Genomic DNA, 18,601 nt, shown 5'->3' with positions numbered 1-18,601 from the left:
GTTTTTATTCAACATGGCATAATTATAACAATAATAATAATATATTCTCTTGTGAATAAATCGATTAGACTGTCGTGGGATATAGCGCGAGATGATGGTTTTTTTTACGAACAGTTTATCGACGCGTTAGTGGCGTTCTCTCGAAAGATACGACCTATAGCTGCGCACGTTATAATCGCGGCGTACACTCTAAACGCGGATAAATCTGCATAAACGCCTATGTGTGTATATAATAATAATAATAATAATAATAACATGTACGTATATGTGGGCTGATAGCTGTATAGACATAATATTATAGAACGTACGCGCGTGTATTACAAACGATCGCCGCCTCTCAGATATACGGCCCCATAACCGCGTTTAGCCGGTCTGCCCGGCCCCGGCTGGTAACTAACGAACGTTCGGCGTACGGATCCGACGGCGACGCACAAACGAGACGCACCGGCGTGGCGGCGCTGTATAGCCGGGGCGCGGCCAGCAAACGGGTTCGAGAAACGGGTCACTGGGTCCTCCGCCGTGGAGGATACTCGCCACGGCACAGCTACGATGCACATTACGCGTGCACGTGTGTGTGTGTGTGTGTGTGTGTAGATATTATATTGTATCGATATTATTATGTCGGTCGGACTCGGGAGACGAAACGCCCGAGCGTCGCGGTGCAGTGCGCTCGTAACGATACGTGTCTTATAATATATCGTACGTATTCGCATCAAACGTTTAACGCTCCTATCGCCTGCGCGGCAGCGGTGGTGCGCCGACGTTTCGTTCAAGACGTAAAAAAAAAAAAAAATGAATACACTCCGAACCCGTCATGTATATAGTACCTACTATATACGAGTATGTGTTCATATATCATATATATATTATAAATATGCACATCATATTATGGTATACACGACGTAGTAAAGCTGATATATTATAATAATAATAGCCGTGTACAAAACGTACAATAATAATAATTATTATGATATACGCATGTATACAAGATGTTTGTGTGTGTGGTCGCGTATATGATATATTACGATCTAAATCTGTTCGACTGTATATATTATATATATATATATATACTGGGTGATTATTTTATCGTGAACTCACCGGCTGAAATATCACAAGAATATCCAAGGAATTTTAAAAAATAAATAAATATTAGTAGTACAGAATATATTATGTTCTGTTAAAATTTGTATACAAATATGAAGTTGTATATAAATGTTATTTTTAATCGTTTAAATAAAGATCATGAATTAAAATCCTTTTATATCCTTTGATATTGCCAAGTGCGTGGTTAAAATAAAATCGTCCTGTATGGCTGTATGTCTGGATATTCTATATACCTATGTATACATTATGGTTTTATGGCCGCAATCTGAAGACTTTAAATGCAAGGGAAGCTTGCGTTATATATTTAACAAACCTAATCACTGTAGCTATAATACTACAACGACTATATACGAATATATGGTTTCCGGCAGTATTATTTCGTAATTATTGTAATAGGCTTATCGAAACTACAAAATTGCATGTAAAACTGTTATATAGTATAAAAAAAAAATTCTACATTTTCCTTTTTAAATTGTTTCATTTTTTTTATTCGTTATTACACTTGTGAGTTCTGTAGTTTTTAATCGCAGTTTTATCATAAATGTAAATTTTGAGGCTTAATTGTGCCAAACACCTCCATATTTTTTAAATAAATACACTCAAAAGTTATGCCATGTTGCCATTTATGGATAATTATAGTACTTATTTTCTATTAATAAATTAATATTTACCTGTATATAAAATAAACCCACCATCATTATACATGTTTATTGAATGAAATTGGCGCAAGGGCAAGTTGATGATTGTGTCATCCATAAATTATGGACCATAATCATAAGACTATATAATAACTGAAAACATAAGTTCAGCTCCCCCAATTATTTCACTGAATTCAAATTCGATTGAGTACCTGCAGGAATTTTATTATTCTCGCGATATAGGAACATAGTTGGTATGCTTAAATCAAAATTAATTATTGAAAAACATAAATTTTTCATGCATGTAGGATGCATGTGATTACGCTAAATATATTTACCTCAAAATGTCCTTGTACTTACCTGTCTGATTTTTTTCTATTATTATTGTACCTACCTACCTACATACTTATTTATATACAACTACGTGTGCGTATTGTTATATAGAATATTGTACTATATTATACATATATAATACCTACCTATTCCGGAGGACGATCCACATTATATTTTAATGTTTTAGAACCTATTTTATATTATAGAAAGAGTATTCATGAAGTTCAATTGTGTCAGCCCATTTTAATCATTATCTAATTACTACCAACTATTGTTAGGTAGAAAAAAAAATAACTGACGTTAGTGATGGTACATTCTACGAATAAACCAAAAAACCAATTGGAGGCCATCCCAGGGGATAAAATGTAAATTAATATAATAGCTTGCGTTGAACAAAATCATAATTAACTACGAAGATTGTTAAAAGTATTTCCAAGTAAAAAAATATCGATTTTTTAAATTTTCATTTTGAAGAAAACAATAGGCATACTGTGGCATTTCATAACTATAATATTATAGTAGAGCCTGGCGTTCGCGATCGAATCTCTTATAAACATTTCCAACGATTTTCAAAACGTTTCTATCGTCTTGTGTAATTTTGAAATAATTATGTTTTCACTGAGCCAAGTATACTGCGGGATATTGAATACCACCTGCGTCCCTCGACACTTTTGAATTATTACATTACAGTATATTAAAATCGAAAATGTTGCGTGCTTATGTTCATACGACAGGCTTCCCTAGAATAACGGTATTAAAACGCTGATGTGCAGTACTAAAAAAGTAAAAAAACATTGCCGACGACTTTGTGCGTATAATTAGTTAGAGAACGGATTATAGTTGAAAATAATTGTACACGCAATTACATTATTAAAACATATTTTGTGTATAATATTGTTATACTAAAACAACTCGACGATAATTAACTCGAAAACCCGAACATCATAATATTTTAACAGTATCAATTTAATTCGTATTAAGTTTTACTATATTAATAATAAAATTGTTATACTTCATCAATTATTACTAGGTTCTATAACTGCATTTTTATTTTTTTTAAACAGTTCTCTGTAAATGATGTGATATTAGCACTAATAATGTATAGTAAAGAAGTATAACTTCAAGTATAAGAATTTTCATTATAATATTAAATAATACTTAATATGCAAAACGGTTAAATAAAATATAAAGAACAATTTCTTAACTTTATCTAATAATACACAAGATGAACCTAAAAGATACAATTTTGGGTAAATTAACAGTGAACTAATTATTAAAAAATACTAAATAAGGGTATTTTCTCTTTAAAGTTAAAATATATGAACAGACATTATGTACATATTTAAATCTTGTATTATAAAGATACTTGACTAGGTAAATTTATTTTAATATTACCTATATTAATAAACCCATACTTATGATGTGAAACATAAATACCTTAAATAAATAAACAAAATGTATGGTTCGCATAAAGTAAACAACTATTATTCAATGCACGTTAATACAGTATATCACATACGATTTAAAAACTAATATATTTTAAGTTAAAAGCCAATTCTGGTACAGTTGTGTATTTAGAACTTCTACACGTTTTATTTTAAATTTTAAATAATATAATTATAATAACTGTATATTCGTGTTTTTTGTATAAATTACTAATAATTAAATTTATCTTTAATTAAAAAGTATTCTCTATTTCTATTAGAGTTTTTACCCGTAAAGAAATGTATAAATAATCAATGCGTTAATTAATTACAGTTATAATTTTTAGATTTATTTTATTTAATTTATTATTTTTATTTAATACTCTACAAAATCAAGTGTCTTATAATATATCCAATAATTATTGTCTTCAATCATTAATATCAACAATGCATTGTGTAACCTGTTGCTCATAATAATAACTTATTATTAATAGGACAGTCCATATAATAAAATAGTGAATCATTTAAGTCGCATCTAAATAAAAATAAAAATGCTTTGTACTTTATTTTCAAAGAAATAACGAACTATGACTAATTGACAACATTTCAAAAATATATTTATAGTAATTCTCTATGCATATATATCATCTTGTCAATAGAAATATAAAATATGCGTGTATACATTATATATATATGTATAATGTAGGTGCAGGTCTGTGTCAAATCTGTAAAAGCCGCATGGTTAAGGTAATAAATTTATAACTTATTATCTCAAAGTTAAAATACAAAAACTTGACAAAACATCCAATAAATTATATTTGGGCAATCAGTGTGTATAATATATTATAATACCGGCTGATAGATATTTCTAAATCCGTCATAATAGTTAATATTGTCAAATATATATATTGTAATTTGATGTAACAGTATAAAAATTTTTTAGTGAGATATATATATATATATAATATTGATTTGGAAAAAAATTATTATTCAATATAATATATAATATTTTATTCGTGTTGTCAATTATATGCATTTATTTGCAAACGTAAATTATATGCCTGCATGTATAAAAAAAAAAAATGGTATCAGGGAAAAACAAAACGATAAATATGCGTATTATTAGCACGGGTGCCACCGGAAACTTACTGTAGCTCAAACAAACAAAATATATAGGGACATAATAAATAGAAATTAGCAAATACAATGACCCCACGCCAAGTTTGGTGAACCCGTGGTAAAAATTGTAGTGTGTTGGTGGCGGCGTACCGTTCATCCGAAGGTCAAGAAGTACCGGTAGCATTTCGTGAACTCATATTTTTCATCTTGCACGCATCATGCGGTGGGTAAATATCCAGATGAAATTGTAACCGGAACCGCGGTATAGTATATGCACACACCGTGTACGTTCTATAGGTAGGTACATGTCTACATAACTGCAGTACTGCGGCGGCAGTGTCTAATCGCATTCAATTCATATGTACATCAATACATCTATACGAATAATAATATATAATCGTGCGTGTAGGCGATTTCAATTCGAAGTGTGTTTTCGTATTATAATAGTATAAACATATAGGTAGCCCACGTGTAAATAATTGATCTTGCGAACAATCTATTCAAAAGATGTCCAAAAAGTCGACTGTTTTCAAAACCGAATATAGTATTCGAACGTGAATACAGGGTAATTCACCAAGTATGCTCATTACTCACCTCAATTTTTCAGTTTTTTTTAAATTCTCAAAATTTTTTGTATTACTTAGGAAGTGTCTTTTGATGACGCAGTCTTTTTTTTAAATCTTTATAATCTTATCCAAAAATAATTCCAACAAGTAGTTTTTCAGTTATTAAAATTTTATATTTTGAGATATTTAATCCTTGAAAATTACTAAAAATTATTTTACAGTAATTTTAAATAAATGTGAGTTCGAATCTAGTATTTATTATACTTAGATCATTTTTATAAATTGTTAATATTGATAGATAAAAATTACTATAACCTCATATTTTCAAAACCATTATCGTGAACCTATTATTCTTAATACATAAAATGAAATAACTGAAAAATTAGTTGTTCAAACTTTGATTTTGATAAGTCAAAATCTTAAGAAAAATTATTTGCTAAATAACATACTGTATGAAGAGGGGAGAAGAGTTATCAATTTTAAAAACAGAAGTTTGTGTCTCCACAGAAGACTCCTTAAGTAATACGAAAAAATCTTAAGAATTTTAAAATATAGTATTTAAGTATGCTTAGTAAATCACCCTGTATGTGCTATGATTAGTGATCCATTCAACTGTGGCTTACGTCACAATTTTCTCAGTCTGTGTAAGTACATTATTACGCTCGCCTTACGCGAAGAACTATTCGTTATAATTATGTATGAACTAAGAATAGTCTGCAGATCGCATCATAAGTAACAAATCCAGTTTCTTCTCGTAGTGTCATGAAATAAAAAAATATAAGTAAATAATATATACACATACAATATGTGTGATCAAAATCTGTTCATCTCGTCGAATTCCATATTATAATATTTAATTTTTTACTCAACAATATATAAAAAATTTACGAAAATGTCCATACGAGTGTATTATAAGTAACTTATTTCTACACTAGTACTAATCGTACTCACAAGAATATAAATAATATAACCCCGGTGTTATTAGTGTATATCATTAACTGGTTGACGTTTGATTGTGAAATTATTTATTTAAACTTGCTATTGCGACGTACCTATCAGTAATGTATATGCAGATCAACTGAAAACAAGACGAGTGACTTTTTTTTAGTTAGCTAAAGCCAAATTCGAACAGAAGAATTAATCCTCTGAGAAATCATTGAGACTCTTTGTCAACTATCATACACCATAAACATATAACGCAATAAATATTTTGAAATGTTATTATAAAAAATTATGCTTTAAACTTAAATCTTTAATTCATGTCTAAAAACTACAATTCGAAATTTTTCAATTCATGATAAGTAATGTAAGAATAAGAGTTAGACATTTTTATTTTATATTTTTATAAAAATTTTGCAATATTGGTCAACTATTTAGTTGACTAAATAATTTTCGAACAATCCTGTATAACGTTCTTCAGGATTTATGTGAAACGGTAAATAAATAATAACACCACGTCATTTTTTGACTAACGGACTTCGGACAGCTTGTGCATGCGTCGTCATATCAAAATGAAAAAAAAAACAATACCATTATAAACGGTTTTTGAAAAAAAAAAAAACTGTATATAGTGTATAATTTCTACTTGCTCACCACTCATTCTAGTCATACATGATTGCGCCCACAGTTTCTTTTGCGTTGCTAATGTGATTGAAAACGCGAATTTGACGACAACGCCAAAAACAACTATACTACACAATAACAATATAATAATAATATATGCATCGCCACCGTAATTATACCTCGCAGTGTGCATTCTTTGATTTTGGTCATAATGAAATTCTTTCAGCCGCAAACCAATTATAGCATACAACGAAACCCTGCAGTATTGCTGTCGATGACAAAAAAAATCCAAGTTTAATAATTTGTACAAGTACTGGTCTATATTTTGATGATTATATGCCACGTTTGAACTTACGCGTATTTTGTAATATATTTATTATTAGATGTGATCATATTGCATAATAATAATATATTATAATATTTTGCACTATTATTTATGATTTAATAATAATTTAAAATGTTATACTTTACATGTAAGTTAAATAATATTCAATTATTTTAAGACAGTTTTGTTTTAATTATTTTGGTGCTTATTATTTTATCATGGTTATCGACATAAATTATACTACATTTATTGAAACAATAACAATCAATAAATTTATTATTACAATACAATATATACGTTATTGTTAAAATTATTCATAAAAATATTTACTGCTTGTACACTGAAAAATGAAGATTTAATATATTTATTCTAGAGGTCGACTTCAATTAGATCCCTACACGGCGTTTATTAAAATAATAAAACGTTCAAAGTTGTAATTTATTTTTTTAATTTATCTAACAGTTAGGTTTTAATTTTTAAAAACATATTAGGTAGGTATGAAAATATCCAATTTATCGGTTTGTAATCAAATTACGTGAGTAATATTAATTTTTTTCGACGAAACAATAATAGGAGTACTCATTATTATATTATATACTTTTATATATATATATATATATATTTTAAAACATCAATCACGTAAAAAACTATTATTTTACGCCATACAGCTAGATAGAATTATTCCAAACAAGTATAAATCATTTGTTCCTAGTAGAGATTTTTAGCCTAAGGCATGTGTGACGAGTGTGTATAGGACGCGCGTGTGAAACCTAATTCAAAAAACATAATGCTGAGCTAATGTATTTGGTATTTTGATTTTTCAGACAAACGATGTCCTTGCAGATGCCGGTGACGGAAGACACGCCTCCCGACATGCTGTCTGGGGCAATGGATCTGAACGTGATTTTGCCTAACGGTTCCGTGATCAAGATGAGCGTCGAGAGAAGGTCAGTATCCATTGAGATTTTCTGACGTATCTAATATACTGTTATAATAATAATCCAAAATATCTATCTATAACAATATTATTATTTATATTATACAAAGATTAAAAATGTCGACATTTTTTTAACTTAACTACGTCTTTCATTTGTTTTGTTAAACAATTTTTAAAAGTCCGCCACACAAATTAACATTTTTTAGACGACGTTGTTCATTAAAATGGTCTACTGTCAATAATTAATTAGTACATTTCAATTCAAAAATGAGTGGTGACTTTTGATTTTAATTGTGGCACTACGTTAATCAATTTGATTAAACATTTTATCGTTATGATTCATGCTCTACATACAAATATCTCTTCCTAAAATCCATTCTGAAAAGTTAATATGATTTACATTCCTATTTGTTCACGTTCAATTTTAAAGTATATATCATAACTAAATAAAAATAAATCACATAGACGTATAAAAAAGAAAATAATAATAATTTATGAGTTATGAACCGAATCCGTTATATTTTCTTTTTTATCAAATCTATTTCATTTTTTGATAAAATATTAAAGAGATGTTCTACTTAAATTTCATGCCTTCATAAAAACATTTTACTTACGTAATATTTAATCTTGCCCTACATAACTTCACTAAACTTATTTCATAAATATAGGTTGTAATTGTAAATCAATTTAGGTATTTTTTTTAATGATTACTGATAACAATACATTTTTTCACCTCATAAAAAATGTTAATGTTAATTCAAAGTAATCAAACATTGATGCAAATATGGTATAACCGGCAACGTATACTGCCATTAAAAATAATAAATACCTTGCCAATCAATTATAGCCTATATTACTTACTCAATATTTATGGCGGTCTTTTAACGCATTAGCCAACACTATAATATTGCTATTATTTTTCTTCCTCTTATATGAACGGAATGACGTTATTATACAATAATTAATGTTTTAGAATAGTTAAACGAACCATATAATTGAAATATTGCTGGTTTATTGTTAAAAGAAAATTAGGTGGACTTGGAATTTGATCTCATTGGTCAGTTCCATTCTTATTCCTTTAAACTTTAAATTTTAATTTTAAATTATATATTTTATGACCATTTTGATAAAAGTACAATTTAAAAAAAATAAAATAATGTTCTAATTTAATCCATTACTGTATAAATCTATAATCTCTTTATTGGGTAATTAAAAAATAATAGATTAAGAAGCTTAGACTTTAAAAAATGCATTGTTTATGTTTTATTATTAATGAATATTTAATATTTATTTTAGAGAATAATATGTTTTAAAAATTTAGATTATAGTTAAAATGGTTTAAACACGTTTACAGACTTCTTTTCTTATTTTAAAGTATAGGTAAATACTAGTTATATTCATTTTAACAAAAATTAATAAATTAGAGTATTTTGTTCTGATTTTTTTTTATACATCTAAAAATGTTAATTTTTACGAAACAAAAAAATTACTGATACTTTTATTTCATCTTTTCACCTGTCATCTTTTTTTTTCAATTTTTTTTTAAATCTACTATAAGCATTTTACGTATGATCCTATCAACCATTTATACCTAATATACGATTTTTAATCATATACTATTATTTAGTGAATAAGTATTTTTTTTTTATTTTTTTTTTTTTTTAATAAATAAAACAAAAACATCTATGGGTTTTTTTTATAAAAAATACGAATCTAACATTTTTTGTACATTAAACTTTACTACGTTGTTAAGCTTTCAGTCTTCAAATATATAAACACGTTATATAGTATACTTATGTTAAACCTATTTGCTTCAAATTTTAATAAATTATTTATTTAGGAAATAAGGTATGAAAAAAAAATATGGATAGTACTCCAATTCAAAAAGCAAATATATTTTTGTTGAACCACATCAATTTTGTTAAATTTACATTATTTTGATGTAATATGTACTAATACATATTAATTTATTATCACCACCATTTTTTTTTCCTGTTTAACAAACACTAGTGGAGGATCTGTGTGAACATTTCTACTCTACTGCTGCCATCATTTATTGAAGTATATACAAAACAAGCTACTATAGCCTAATACTTAATACACAGCGGGGCGATTGCAGATTGTACTGCATCACCTTACAAAATATAGTCAACCGGCCTAGAGTCATTTACCCGTCTTGTTCACGATCATGTGTACGCACCCGTCGGTCTGTGTTCGCCACCTACATTATAATGTCATTAGTTATTTTAAAACAAATACCTATCATTTAAATAAAGCTCTATCAAAACAAAAATTACGCTCAGATATGAGAAAAAAAATTTATCGAACATTTACATTAATAAAAATATACATAATATTTATATATATACACATCGGTCAATTTTTAGTTATTAAAATATTTATAAAAATTGTTTTGTATTAGTCGAATTTTCTATGACTATATAATTTTCTCGAGAATGAAACATTCAAATATGTATATATTTTCAAGACATTAATATTAAAAACTGTATAAACACAAATAAATTAACTATAATTATGTTATACAGTTTATAAATGTATATTTTGATTTAAGATGTGTTGAATATTTTAAAATTTAAAGACAACAAAAACTGTAATACATCCATTATATATTTAACTTGAAATAATATATATTAACTTTATTAGTTGAGTGTTAATTTACATTTATAATATTAATCTTTGAACTCGTAATTATTCCTTCTTAGAAATTGTTTATGAGCTGTATAAATTATATTTTTACACATATTTAATGCAATACAATACGCCTTAACCTTGTGAAACCATTTTAAGCAAGTATGCGAAAAGTCAGATATATATATACGTATATATCTTAATAGTTAATTTATGCGTGTAAAATTTTAGTAAAAATCTCAAGTTTTTAATTTAGTTTATTTATATATTTACGTGCTATAAAAATCAAATTTATTGAATTATTCATGGTAAAAATATGTACAATTAGTGCGGTTTTCCGTTTAATTTTACTCAAATACAATGTACCATTCGTCTATTTTTATCTATGGTCCATAATATAATGAAAACCAATAAGATGCATTAATAATAATAAAGAATAATTATATTTTTTCCTATAAAATTTGAAATTGATATTTTTATCATATAGTAATAGATGCTCAATTATGAACAGAACTACGTATCTAAATATTAATTGAATCATACGTCGTATGGTTTTAATATCTGTGTACAATTGTCCTCAAATAATTATACAATGCGTTCGACAGAGATAAAACGAGAGAGAAGAGAAAAAACCAAACTCGGAAGCTCGACGACAATAACCACGACCTACAGGCGGATTGGCCTACAATGAAGACTATTATAACTATGGGTAATCGAATTTTGTGGCCATTGTCATGGCGAAAATGTTTAACACCCGAGGAGAGTGTGTCATTGTTGACTGTGACCATATAAACAAATAGATACTACCTAACATATACCTATATTCCATAATATAGAACACACTGTGTAGATATACATACAGATTGTTTTGCCAAGCGTAATGTAATAAAATTATAATATTGTAGCGTTATTCACCTGATCGAGATTTATTGTTTCGGATCAATGGGTTTTGCGTCGTCGGAAAACGGTCGTCGTATTTATTATTATTGTTATTACTTATTATTACCATCTATATAAATAAAGATTCCAGGGCAAACGAAAAAAAAATACATAATATGATTTATTGAAATAATTAGACGTTGATTTTGATTTTTTTATGTTTTTGTTTTAGTACACCAATGATGGACTTGCTTGTTCAGATCACTACTGCCCACAAACTATCACCAGGCAGTCACGCGGTGCACGCAATCGGTGACCGTGGAGTTTTACCGTACAAACCCAGTACTCCTATCGGTAAGTACCCCGGATACATACCAAATACGCCTATAATGACATGTGAAAGTAATAATCTATCTGTATAAATATCGTAAACACACAAAAACAACAATTGGAATTTTTTGTCAATTACAAATGAATTTTTGTGGTACACCTTTACCTTGTTAAAGTTGGTTCAAATTAATCAATAAGTAGACCATGATAATGAAAAAAATGTGCTTAGAACGTATATATATATTTATACACTATACAGCGTGTTATATGATAACAATAACTTCTATAATAATAATAATACCACTCTACGCTATTTGAAATAATAAATAATACATAAAGTTTATCTTTCATAATATAATGTTATCGATAGTTTCAATATGAGTATAAATATTTACAACAGTCATTTCGAGAACATTTAGTCTTATGATGGTTTCTCTATGTATACCGACTTGTATTTTCGATTAAAAACGTTCGATACTTCATTTAACAAAAACATAATCTTAAGTAAGTTAAATATAATTAATTATATATTTTGTAAAATAATATTATTATTAAAAGAATAATTAAGAATGTAAATGATTTAAAACTTTACTGATTATTAAAAAAAAAAAACGATTAACACATCCTGTTCGATTAATATTAATTAGACTCTAACGTTTAATTTATGGAATTATAATTGATAGGATATAGAATTTATTAAACTCTCAAATGATATTAAATTAAATTAAAAATTGTTAAGTGAGGTAATTTTTAATAGCAAAACATTTTTGTCAAATGAAAGTTCCATTTTAAATCTGCCACCTTTTTTTTAAACCAAAAAAAACTTCTTAATGCTTCTATTAATCAACGTTTATACTGAAATATAACTAGACAGATTACCCTTTTAAAAAAAATTATGTGCAATATGTCTCGAGAATAATATTGCCAGGAAAATGCAACAAATGCGTTTTCTAAAGTGCTGTATACGACCTTTAACACCTCTTAATCGTATTCTCTCCCTCTCTTTTACAGGTGCCCTAGATACGTGGACAGTAAACATCGTTCCTAAAAACTTAAGTAAAAATGGCAGATATCAAAGCCAGTCTATTATAAAATGCATATCAAAACCGTTCGAACAAACGTTCCGTCTTCAGGTAATATTTAAACTATTTTTTTATATAAGTTAATTTAAAATTATAAACTTCTCTTCATATTTATAGGTACATTTACCGAGAAATCAGTTATACGTATCTCGAATTAGTCCAAAAACGCAACTAAGCAACATTCTTAAGCAAGTTTGTTTCGAGAAAAATCTTGATTCCACCAAATATACATTAAGAAAACCAGGTATGTTTTATTAGGCTTTTTATTATTTTATGATTATAGTACGTTTATGCCTACGTTCATAAATTGTTATGTTAAATTTTTAGAAAACTCATACTGAATGAACACATATTTTAAAATTTAAATCTTAATATCAAAGCCAATAAAAACTTTTGTACGAATACTAATTTACCATTTAAATGTTAATTTAAAATGTTGTTCATGTTCTCAACTAATTTTTGGATTAAATCAAAAAGCCAATATTTGTCATAATATGACGTAATTGTAATGGTTAATATATAGTTTATATCATGACCTTATAGTAAATAGCTCTGTCGATAACTAATTATAACCAATAGGTACCTACCTACTTTACACATAACGCAACCTATTTAATTACGATTTCATAAAATCAGTAATTGCTATTTAATATGCATCAAACTATTTTTTACTTTAAATATATTAATAACCAGTTAATTAATCAAAATTAATATATATATAATGATTTATCATAAAATAATCTATTATTCTATATTTTTTTTTTATCATATATGCTTACACAAATCTATAATTATAAAGAATAAATAATAAATAACTACATAGATGTGTATGACTAAACCGTAATATTAATATTAATAATTAGTATATAAGTGGACTTAAAAGTTAATAGAAAATTAGTTGGTCGTCACAAAATCTAAAATATTTAGAACGTCATATTGATACGCCTAACATATCACAAATATAATTAAACATTGTACACTAGAATTATTATTACTTTCTTCTATATTTAAGTTTTAAAAACTATCATCAGTATATACCAATACTTTTCATATTTTTCTTTTCAATAAATATCAAGAATTGTATCTGTACAAGTGTACATTATTTATTGTAATCTGACTATACTCATATATAAACCATTTTGTCTCCAGATCAAATCACCTTTTTTACATTTTTTAGTATCCAAACACTCCGAGAAACAGCTTTTGCATTACTTTCCACAAATCGTCTATGTCTATGTTACTGTTATTGATTTTCATTGAGATTCTATTCAACGTGCACACAATTGTTTCTTAACATATATTTATACATAAATTCCATACATTGCGTTGTCAAGTACTGTTATGTTATCTTATCTATCAATGTAAACTCGTAAAAATAATTAAACTGAGGCACCATTTTTTTACATATAGTATCGTAAACAACAACTAACAGTTCACTCATTTTTTTTTTTTTTAAGACAAATTGAACGAGCCTTTGGACTTGAGTAAAACATTAGTTGAGTATAAACTACAACAATTGTCTTTGGTGTTGAATACTAATCGCACTCTTATCGGCGGCCTATCTTCAGATGACATTATGTCCCGGACTCCTAAAAAATTTTCGGTAACGTATAAAACATATTATTGTAATTTATTTATATAATAAAATAAAAATTATTTAACTCGCCTTTGTAAGCAATTTTTATAATTATAATTAAATATAACAATTGAACTACTTGATTTTCTTTACAGAATATTTTTTTAAATAGTAAAGAATTAAACATTATTTTTAATACAACATTTAAATAAATATATCCTAGTACCTACCTATAATATGTAACATATTAATAAATTTTGGTACATTTAAAACTTAAATGTATAAATATGTTAACAGTGTGATGATAGTTTAAGTAGTGGTAGCTTGGGTGGTAGAAGTTTGAGTCCGACTAAATCAGATGAATCTTCAGACACTCCACGTCGTCCACTAATGGTTAAAGTATTACCATCTAGACCAGTCCGAAAAAGAAGACTAGCGCCAAAACCACCATTGGTAAGAAAATTTACACATTTAATTAAAATTTAATCAATTTATATATTTTTGATGAAAAACCAATACAAAAATAATTCCAGCAACAACGAAATGCTCCAGAACAAACAATAATATCACATTCACGAAATAGTTCTGATAGTAGTGGATACCACGAATCATCAGTCCTTAGTGATGCTGTTGATTGCAGGTAAAAAAAATATATATATCTCAATTAAATATTTTTGATAATATTAAAAAAATAAATATATTTCTTAAAATGCAATTAAAAATTATTTTTAAAAACATTTTAAATTCATATAAATCTGTAGTGCTTTGTATTAATTTTAATTTTTTCTTTTTGTCACAATCAGTATTGGAATGAGAAGAACTGGAAATTTTTCTCCTACTAAAACGTCTGGCCCGACCATGTCGCGTTCAATGACCAATCTTCAAGCTTGCGGACAAAATCAGAACCAGTTCTCCGAAATACCTTTTATGTCTAACAACATAGGTCAATCAAAACACTCCGTATCTACTACATCACTTATATCAATTCAAAGTGAGTACAAAAACATTTATTTTTACCATGAATAATATATAAATTAAAATAACCATGTTTTAAACCTATTACAATATTTTTTTTAATTATAAATATGAATACAATATAAGAAAAAAATATTAAAAATTATTAAATTTATAATTAATTTTGTGTATTATTTTAGTATTTACCTAAGACCTAACTGTCGTAAAAATATATCATTGATAAGTTTTTCATATTTTTAGGTCGTAAAAAAAAAGCTGCACCTCTTCCACCTCTAGCAAATAAGCCCAAACTTGCACCACCTCAAGAAGAATCTGAAATTGAACTAGAAACACAGAGAAAATCGCAAACACTACCTGTTACTACAAAAATGTATACAGCAGATCCACAAGAAAAATCAAAAACTGTTTCCAGAATAGAACTGAACAATAATGTAGTTGAACCTAATCTATCCCCAGCAACATCCTCGTTGTCATCACTTAGTCGATCAGATGTAGATAGAGGTATGTTACCCATAACACCACCTATCCTAAAATATTCCAAAATGCCCTTAAGCTTTTTATCTAGTGACCCAGCTCATACATTTAAATCTTCAGTAATACTAAACAATGTAGATAATAACACAGGTTATAGTAGTCAGGACAAAACTGAGTCTTGGAATAAATTTTTGAAACATCTAAACGACGTTTTAGCTTGTAAAAATGAAGAATATGTTTAAAATCCTTGCAACTGTAATACTATATGTATATAATATTATTATTCTTTATATGATTTTAAATCCTGGCTTGCTTAGCTTAACTATGTATATTAAACCCTTATCTAGATTTGACTGAACCCACATCTCCCACGTCCTCAATTGTAATAGGTTGTAAATACTTATCAAAATTGGAAGTGAAATCGAAAAGACCAGCACCTAAACCACCTATGCGATCTTCGACTATAAGCCGTCCAGAGGCGTCCAATCCACCTGGAGATTTGACAACAGTACCTCGATTATCTTCAGGTGCTTTACTAAACTTCTTCTTTCATTTTTCTATGCTTGATATGCTTATTTAAATTAAGGTGTTGGACAAAATTTAAATACTAAAACCACACAGATAATTTAAACGTGGTATGATATAGGTTCCACTGCCGATGAAGACGAATTGCGTATGGACGACGAAGAAATCGATCGTATATTTGGAGATGCAACTAGTGGTTACGATACACCATCTATCGTTACCCTTAAAGAAAACAACTCGGAAGTTACAGATATTGATTGGGAATACAAATTACCTGATCCTCCTTCGGCATTTAGGGATGACCATTCTCCTACAATGACGATGTTCGATACAGTAACAATTGGTAACCTTAAGGATGTAGTCTTTCAAGAGGAACCTTCTATTAATCCAGTAAAAGTTAAAGAAGATAGCATCAAAGTTGAAGAGTCTGTGAAAAAAATAATTGGAAACGAATACCATTGTTTCCCTCAAGACTCGGGAATTGGATCAGATGACTCATCATTGCCATCAAGTTGTGAAGAAAAAATACATGCAGATGAAAAATCCGCTAAAATTGTAGAACCAAAAGAATCTAAACTTAATAATTTTAAAATTGTAGCTTATGATGAAGATTGTTCTAGACCAACAGAGATATTCTGTGATGAGTCGGTTAAAACCTGGAAAACAACACAAATAGCTCGAGAATCAAATCCCGCTTACAAAACGCAAACCACAAATTCAATTAATAGACACAAATCATTTAGTATGGATAGAACTAACTTGTCCGTAACAGTCAAACGGAGTACGTCACATATTAGTCTTTTGAGTGGCAATATAAAACCATCGAATCGGTTGGCCAAACACTATATTGGACGAACTTATTCTTCTGAACGACTGAATTATGATGACAATTCTCCAGTGAAAAAATCATTCAGTGTAGATAACATAACAGAAGGTTAGTTAATAATCAACATTTTTGTTTATTTGAATTTGAAATGGTTATTACTGTTTTTATTTTAGATGCGCAAGAAAATTGCCAAGACGACAACGAAATCGAAATAATACCAAAAAAAATTGAACCTACATTAGAACAGTCTTCTCCCTTACACTCCCTTCAGGTATTTTTTTCATTTTGGAATTTATACTAAACAATTTTGTTACACACGCACACACAAACACACACACACACACACACATATATTACATTATAGTTACATTTTTACTAAAACAATAATTTCTAATTATTATTATATTTCAGATATTAAAAACGATTCTCCCACAAATTGAAGATCACAAAGAAAATACAAAAAATAATAATCCAAGGTAAAAAAAAATTTATGGTTAATCATAAACTCGGCTTTCAATAAATGAAACCTTATTATTTAGAGCTTAGAATTAAATACCGAAAAACAGAACTAAATTGAGTGAATGTATTATATTTATATACGATATACTTACTTAATAAGCATGATTTTCAAAAACATAAACATTACTTTTACACGAGGAATAAGTATACTATTTTGAATCATCTACAGTAAAAAACACTCAAAATAATTAAAATTAAAACGAATTTTTAATAAATTAAATTATTTAATGCAATATTTTTAATCTACACTAATAATAACTATGATAAACAACAGTATCGACTTTTTTTTCAATATATTTAAATTCATATGTTGACCTTAGCTTTAGTTATAAAAAATATTAGATTTTAAAATACCTATGTATCATAAAAAACTTAAATATCGTAATAAACGTTTGATAATAAAAAGCAAATAACACAAGAATATGTTTCACTAAACACAAACTTGCAAGTGTTGGTGGGTCAATAAAAAAAAAACAAATAAAATACAGACATATCCTCTTAAACTGAATTTGTTAATATTTACTTCATGCTAATTATGTATATTCAATATTGTATGCATATTATACTTAAATAAACAAACATGTAAATGCATATAATTTTGTTTCTACTGATTATAATACATATATTATATACTTCATTTCACTCATTATTTTAATATTTACATTTTAGTAAAATATGTAAGAAAATTCTCTATGGGTATACAATATTATTTGTTTATTTGTCCTAAAAAATCTAATTACGCAGGTATTTAAAATAT

General features: G+C 27.5%; 1 protein-coding gene across 5 annotated transcripts in view; it reads left to right on the top strand.

Annotated features, from left to right (window-relative positions):
* LOC112602471 (cordon-bleu protein-like 1) overlaps positions 1 to 18,601 on the top strand; it is an 85,574-nt gene that overhangs the window by 65,069 nt on the left and 1,904 nt on the right. For 2 of the 5 annotated variants that reach the window (XM_025350550.1, XM_025350553.1), the window contains 13 exons: positions 7,897 to 8,019; positions 11,770 to 11,891; positions 12,879 to 13,000; positions 13,067 to 13,193; positions 14,407 to 14,552; positions 14,823 to 14,978; positions 15,059 to 15,165; positions 15,329 to 15,516; positions 15,741 to 16,001; positions 16,322 to 16,501; positions 16,621 to 17,433; positions 17,499 to 17,596; positions 17,737 to 17,801. In XM_025350550.1, coding sequence (XP_025206335.1) covers positions 7,897 to 8,019; positions 11,770 to 11,891; positions 12,879 to 13,000; positions 13,067 to 13,193; positions 14,407 to 14,552; positions 14,823 to 14,978; positions 15,059 to 15,165; positions 15,329 to 15,516; positions 15,741 to 16,001; positions 16,322 to 16,501; positions 16,621 to 17,433; positions 17,499 to 17,596; positions 17,737 to 17,801 — 2,508 coding nt within the window. Of the gene's footprint in view, positions 1 to 7,896; positions 8,020 to 11,769; positions 11,892 to 12,303; positions 12,372 to 12,878; positions 13,001 to 13,066; positions 13,194 to 14,406; positions 14,553 to 14,822; positions 14,979 to 15,058; positions 15,166 to 15,328; positions 15,517 to 15,740; positions 16,002 to 16,321; positions 16,502 to 16,620; positions 17,434 to 17,498; positions 17,597 to 17,736; positions 17,802 to 18,601 lie in introns of those variants that run through there. The other 3 variants (XM_025350552.1, XM_025350554.1, XM_025350555.1) reach the window with 3 other exon arrangements.

This window comes from Melanaphis sacchari, unplaced genomic scaffold (genome assembly GCF_002803265.2).
Source record: "Melanaphis sacchari strain LSU unplaced genomic scaffold, SCAv2.0 Contig8_pilon_pilon, whole genome shotgun sequence".
Classification (NCBI taxonomy): domain Eukaryota; kingdom Metazoa; phylum Arthropoda; class Insecta; order Hemiptera; family Aphididae; genus Melanaphis; species Melanaphis sacchari.
This window is presented reverse-complemented; position numbering and strand designations above follow the sequence as displayed.